The following is a 6,771-nucleotide window of genomic DNA, read 5'->3' as shown; positions in this document are numbered from 1 at the left end:
GGTCTCGTGATGCTTGAATTCGAGCTCTGATTTGAACTATCTTTTCTGTTGTTTCACGTATGATTTCTGGCCCTGTTAAAGTGTTGTTTGGTGTTTGTCCTCTTGCTAGCTGAGTGTCACCTACCTCAGCCCAGCACAGCGGTGATCTACATTTACGATATAATGCTTCAAAAGGAGCAACTTTGATGCTTGTGTGATAACTGTTATTGTACGAAAACTCAATTTAAAGGTAAGTGGGTATCCCACGACCTTCCAAAGTCTATCACACATGCTCGAAGCATATCTTCAAGCGTTTGAATGGTTCGCTCACTTTGACCATCCGTCTGTGGGTGGTAAGCAGTGCTCATGTCGAGTTGTGTTCCCATAGCCTTTTGAAGTGATTGCCAAAAGCGTGAAGTGAATCTACTATCTCGATCCGAGATGATAGATATTGGCACTCCATGAAGTCTCACTACCTCCTTGATGTATATCCTGGTTAATCTTTCCATTTTATAGGACTCTTTTATTGGTAGGAAATGGACGGATTTCGTCAATCTGTCGACTATCACCCATATGGCATCCAATCCATCAGTTGTTTTGGGTAAAGGCACCACGTCGTGGTATCGTGTATATCCGGTATTCTCCAAGTCAGCGCCAAGAATCGTGAAGATTCCATTAACCACGTCGTGGTGTTATCACCACGTCGTGGTTATCAAGAATCATAATTTTCTCAAAACATTAAAGTTGTCCGAAATTGTGTCTAGTTTTCAAATCATTTTGAATCACGTCAAACGGAGTTACGAGTCATGAGATATGGCCAAAATACTGATGAGGGGTTAAGCTATCCAGCAACATTCTTCATGTGTCTTCTTCTTGCCTAAGCTCCTCATTCTTGCTTCCAGCTTCCATATTGCTTCCGAGAATGTCTTTTACGCTTCATAACAGATATTAAACATAATAAGTACCTTTTGTTATATAGTAACCATAAATATAGCTAATAATATTAAGATATGATGTAAAATATCTATCTAGATATGCACATATCAAAATACCCCACACTTATCTTTTGCTTGCCCCCAAGCAAAACTAATTTTTTATGTCTAACTTTCATCACCAATATCACATATGACAATCCATTTTGAACTCAACCATTATACCAAGACCTCAATGCGCATATCTGTGTCTAAGGTTCCTAAAAACTTCCCCAATCCTAGCTACTCATAATCCTTATGAACCTTCACCCCTTAGCTTATACGACACTCATTTCTGCAACCCTCCGAATTAATCCTCAGAAATCTTTCTTAACCTCAAGGTATTTTTGGTTAAGCTACCCAAGCATACATAATCTAGAAAAATTACAACTATTGATACCACAATGGAGCTCTTTGGAATTCTTCACTTCTTTGAATAATTGGTCTTTGATTTCTTTGAATTCACCACCTTCTAGTTTGATTTTTGGTATCTTCATCTTTTGATTCTTCAGAATTTTTGATCTTTGAATTTATACTTTGTCAGATCCTCAATTCGTCAACTTTTCGGTAATTTCTCTCTCTTTATATATATATAAAGAGAGCTTAACTTCAACCTTTATTGGTTAGATGTATTAGTCTAAGTGCAATGACTACATAAGCTCTCCTGGATAGATTTCAGGTTTAGGCTGCAAAACTTATTATGCCATATAAACTACCCGATTACCTTTCATATCTCATGACTTTTCACTAAGCCTTGGGAAGCCACAAATATACTATAACATATGTTGGCTCAATTAAACATTTGAGCTCTCATTGGATCATCCCATATAATACTAGCAACATAAGTTTAAACAATTACTAGATTCAATTTTTAGATTATTATTTCAAATCTATTTCTAAATTTATTTCTAAATTTTCTAGCAATTTACTTTTTCGACCCCCTACCCCACACTTATTACATACAATGTCCTCATTGTATGCAAAAAATAATATAGAACAATAAAAGGGAGAAAAAGGAACAGACTCCCCTGGGATAGTAGTGGCGAGATTGACTCTGAAAGTGTGGAAAACTTGAACATCTTGTATAATTGTTGGAAACAGTACTTCTGGACTTTCTTCTTGTGAATGCAAATGTGTCGAATCCAATGAAATCAAAGAACCATTCTTGAAAAATGCGTTGAACCGCTGCAACGACGTGGGAAAGCAACACCACATCATAGTGTCGAGCAAATGGTCATCAGAATCGAGCAAAATAATGGCGTCACGACGTGGTTTAAATATGCCACGTAGTGTTGTAGTCAGATTCAGTCGCGATTAAAATTTTTGCCACGACGTATTGATGATGTCCATTTCGTGGTGTCTTCTCAGAGAATCTTCTAAGATTAAAACAGGTGAGCATCGACTCTTGGTAATGTGTAAGACCATTCCCAATCTTCTTTTCAGTAAATATGCTTCAAAATTCTTTTCTCTTCATTATGTGGGAACCCCACACTTACAAAAACTTGTTCTTCAATTATGATCATCAAAAATCGCACGACTTCTTCAAATTAAGCTCCTTCACTGCTTCACTTTCATTCAACACTAAAAAAAATAAGATCAAGAACTAGAGAAACACATAATCATTCGGTCAAGGTAAAATAAAACTAAAACGAAAAATAAAACTAAAACTAAATCAAATAAGAAAAGAAAATGCAAACTCTAAAAACATCGGTCTGCCTCCCGATAAACGCTTCTTTTTGTTGGATTCATGAGCCGGACTCTGTGCCACCTCACGTTGAATCATTTGGAGTTTCAATCACCAATTGCACCTTCTGTTCCGTCCACCTTTTCTTGTACGCTTTCACTCTCCTAAGATTTGCTTTCTTAGAGTTTTCCTTTTTGCCCTTAGCATCACCCTCTTCAAGCTTTCTTTTTACTCCTTTGTTCACCACAAGTTTATTTCCCGCTTTTTCTTCATTCTTTAGCTCCATATGTACCACCTTCTTGTCCAAAGTTAGATGTTTTACTTCTGAAGTAACCTCTTCCTCATCACCGGACACTAAAGCTTCTTCACTCTCTTTACTCACCAAATATGTTGGAGTTTTATAAGCAATTACTTCAAAAACTGTTGGAATGGATGCTCTTGGCTTTGTACGTTTCACTTGATGAATTTCTTCTTCCATAAGCTTTTCCAATTCCTCAAGTTCATTTTCTTCATCCATGTTGAAGACTTCACCTTGAGCATTATTATTCTAAAATCCATCTTCCACTCCAAAGGTAACTTCTTCATCTCCAACTCTCAACGTAAGTTTGGACTCACGAATGTCAACCAAGGCTTTAGTAGTATTGAGTAAAGGGCGACCAATAATTATTAGGACATTGGTATCTTCCTTCATATCTAATACGGAAAAATCAATTGGAAAAACAAATTTCCCAATTTTGACCAATATATCTTTCACTATGCCTCGAGGACGAGTCACTGAACGATTAGCCATGTGAATCGTCATTCTAGTACCCTTTAAATTCGGAAGATTTAGCTTTTGATAGAATGAGTAAGGCATTAAATTTATGCTTGCCCCAAAATCGGCTAAAGCATAAGTCTTCATGTTATTTCCAAATTCACATGGAAGTGTAAGGCGTCCAGGATCTCCCATCTTCCTTGGTATCCCTTCCATAATGACCTTAGAGCTTTGCTCACTAAGGACAACCTTGGAGGTCTTCTCTAGTTGTTGGTGAGTGTCAATTAAATCTTGAAGAAACTCTGCATATTCAGGTACTTGTGCCAAAGACTTAATAAAAGGAGTATTGATAGGAATACCCTTAACTTGCTTCATAAACTTCATATGCTCTTGCTCCAACGGGTGAACTCTGGCTCGAGAAGGAAATGGTAAAGGAGGTTGAAAAACTTGAGCACACGCAGAAATTTTCTGTTCAGCTCGACACCACGTCGTGGAGGTTAAATCGCCACATCTTGGTCTCGATGATTCAGCCTTAATTTTTTCTTCAACTTTCTACCGCTTTGGTTGTGATTCGGGCTGCTTTGTCTCTTCTTCCAAGGCTTCTAAGAACTCAGAAATAGTGTCTTCTTCAGTATCGATGGCCATGAAATGTGATGGTGGTTTCTTGTCGGGAATTGGTGGAGGTAACCGCTTGTTAACCAATGTTGTTAATTGACCAAGTTGGGCTTCAATGTTTTGGATCGATGCTTGATGATTTCTTAATAAAGCTTGCTAGTCACTCATCATAGTTTGTTGGTCTTTCATCATTATTCTTTGATATCTTGTTGCCACATCGGTCTTATTATGGCGTTTTTCAAAAGCCTCCATAAATCTAGCTAATATAGACTCAAGGTCAACCTTCTTCTCAGGTTGTGGTTGCTCGTTTTGGTAAAAGCCTCGACCTGTTTTCCTATACTTTTCTTCTTTTTGCTTCTTGTATTCATCATATGGAAACAATCCTTTCTTTGGCTTTCTCCAATCTTCATCATATTTGTCTCCACTAGAATAGAATACTTGAGCCTTTTTGTTCTCGTTCTCATCCACATGGCAATCTTTGGTCAAATGAGGACCGTTGCATCTTTCACAGCCAACTCGAATCGCATGGATGGATTGGTCCATCTTTATCATCCTTCGGTCCATAGTGTTTAGCATATCTAGAACAACAGCCATATCTTCAGAGGTGCCACTACTAATTCCCTTTGCTCCATCATGTCTGGGATTGTGATATTCACGTGAATGCTTGGATTTTTCTTTGTTAACGGTCCTTGAGAGTCAATGAGTTGTCTTGTCATCATGTTTAACCTATCATAGAAGATTGATACTTCTTGTTGCTCATTCAAATCATTTTGGGGGCAATTCCTTATCAATCCCTTGTAACGTTCCCATGCCTCATAAAGTGACTCCCTCGGTTGTTGCTCGAAATTAACTATTGCTTTCTTGAGTTTAGCAACTTTTGAAGGTGGGAAAAAGTGTTCTAGAAATTGCTCACGCATCTGCGCCCAAGTAGTAATTGTACCGGGTGGAAGTGCTTTCAACCAATCTTTTGCAGCTCCCTTGAATGTGACAGGTAGCATACTAAGTAAAATTGTAGTGCGTGGAACATTTGGGATGTTAAAGTAATCAACAATGTCATTGACTTCATCAAGGTGCTTGTAAGCATCCTAATGATCTTTCCCGGAAAATGGAACTTCTTTAAGTTCGGACAGAATGTGTCCCTTCAGCTCGAATGTTGCGGTGGCATGAATTGCAGGTTGCACGAGACCAGGATCGGTGTCCTCTCGGATTCTTTCTCTCTTATGCCTCCATGGACATGTCGACAATGTTTGCCATTTCGTCTTTTGGCTCATCTTTGGGTTCACTTGTTTTGAATTCGAATTCGGGTTCGGACTCGTATTCGGATTCGTGAAGATTAGGATTTTGCTCAAAGCTTTCTAACTTGCTTTCGTTCTTTAAGGAATTGCTTGATTCACCCACGTTCTTCCCTTTCTTCTTTCTAAAAACTGATTTAAGATCTTTAAAAGGCGACTTCTTTGCTGGTTGATTTTCTCCTACGTTCTTATCCGTCTTTTTGTGAAGGGCTGACTATGGATCTTCAAGTAGTGGTATAAAAGGTGTGTTGGATCCACGGGTCATGAACTACTGCAAGAACACAAAAATAAAAAACGTAAAACTGAACAAAAACTAGTTAAAAACGCTTACTGACTGCTCACCACGATGTGGTAACGGGCACCACCTCGTGTTGTTGCAAAAAATCTAAACAGAAACAGAAAACAAAAGAAAAACGTAAACGAATGAGTTCACGTCGTGAGCTTAAGGCCCAAATCGTGACTTCAGTACTGAAATAAAAACTAATGCAAAAATTTAACTTTTTGCAGGTTTTACCCCACAAAAAGGATCGATTAACCTAAAGCAGATAAATTAACAACTAAATAGCCATTCCCCGGCAACGGCGCCAAAAACTTGATGTGCACAAATTATACCTATCAACTTTTATATTTATAACCTAACAAACTTATACTAACTATGCACCTATAGACAGTGTACCTAGTCAGATTATAATATAGCTTGGGTAAGCAGGGTGTCGATCACAGGGAACGGTATTTAATTAATAAAATAATTACTAAAAGTTAAACTAAGAAAAACAACTAAAAGTTGGGGTTTTATCTAATTTTACAAGTTTAGAAAAACTTAAGCACTCAACTAAAAACGATTATAATCAATATATTGAAAAAACTTTCGTTTAGTTTCGAATCCACCATTTCCTATGGTTAGTTCTTATTTATGGATTAATGAAGTTGGTTACCAAGTTATATGTAATTAGAAATTCAAGTCCAAATTTTACTAATATTTTCACCATTTCATGAACCACCTTGCATGGTCATACACAAGCAAAACACAACATTAGTTATTCATTATAGATGGGCTATGTAAGATTTATCTAAGCAAACACAATTATGGTCACAATTATGTTCTCCAGTAAAGCTAAATTTGTTACTTTTATTACTTATCTAAGATTTGGTCGATCCTAGCTCTGTCAATTTAATGGTCACTAAATCACTAGGTAATCAAATTCATGTAATTTAATGGTCATTAAGCTACACTAAACTTGAAATTAAGCAACAAAGTTACAAACTTTAACATGCTAGGTAATGATAATCAAACACATGCTTAACCAAATTCATATAATCCATAAAGTAAGAAACTAACTCATAGTTTTACGTTTCATCTAACTAAATGAAAGCAAGGGTTTTTAGCCCATAATCACAGCTGATGAACACATAAACATAAGGTAAACTAAGCTAAACATAATTAAACTAAGCACGTCGTGGTTATCAAGAATCAGA

At 37.1% G+C, this 6,771-nt stretch overlaps 1 protein-coding gene and 1 non-coding gene across 2 annotated transcripts; one reads left to right on the top strand and one right to left on the bottom strand.

Annotated features, from left to right (window-relative positions):
* Positions 1-3,181: 3,181 nt before the first annotated feature.
* On the bottom strand, positions 3,182-3,535 carry LOC145113556 (uncharacterized). The gene has a single exon (XM_079049626.1). The coding sequence runs from the start codon at positions 3,533-3,535 to the stop codon at positions 3,182-3,184; it is 354 nt and encodes a 117-aa protein (XP_078905752.1).
* Positions 3,536-4,765: 1,230 nt separating this feature from the next.
* On the top strand, positions 4,766-4,872 carry LOC145117900 (small nucleolar RNA R71). The gene has a single exon (XR_013712893.1). It is a non-coding gene; the product is annotated as a small nucleolar RNA R71 (small nucleolar RNA).
* Positions 4,873-6,771: the final 1,899 nt, after the last annotated feature.

The sequence above is a fragment of the Lactuca virosa genome, chromosome 5 (genome assembly GCF_052849685.1).
Source record: "Lactuca virosa cultivar CGN04683 chromosome 5, Lactuca_virosa_CGN04683_v6, whole genome shotgun sequence".
NCBI classification, from domain to species: domain Eukaryota; kingdom Viridiplantae; phylum Streptophyta; class Magnoliopsida; order Asterales; family Asteraceae; genus Lactuca; species Lactuca virosa.
The sequence above is the reverse complement of the archived record's forward strand: the minus strand, read 5'-3'. Positions and strand labels throughout refer to the sequence as shown.

Bases quoted from the DNA above. Each gene is read 5' to 3' on its own strand.
- LOC145113556 (XM_079049626.1), bottom strand. From the start codon at position 3,535: ATGAAGACTTATGCTTTAGCCGATTTTGGGGCAAGCATAAATTTAATG.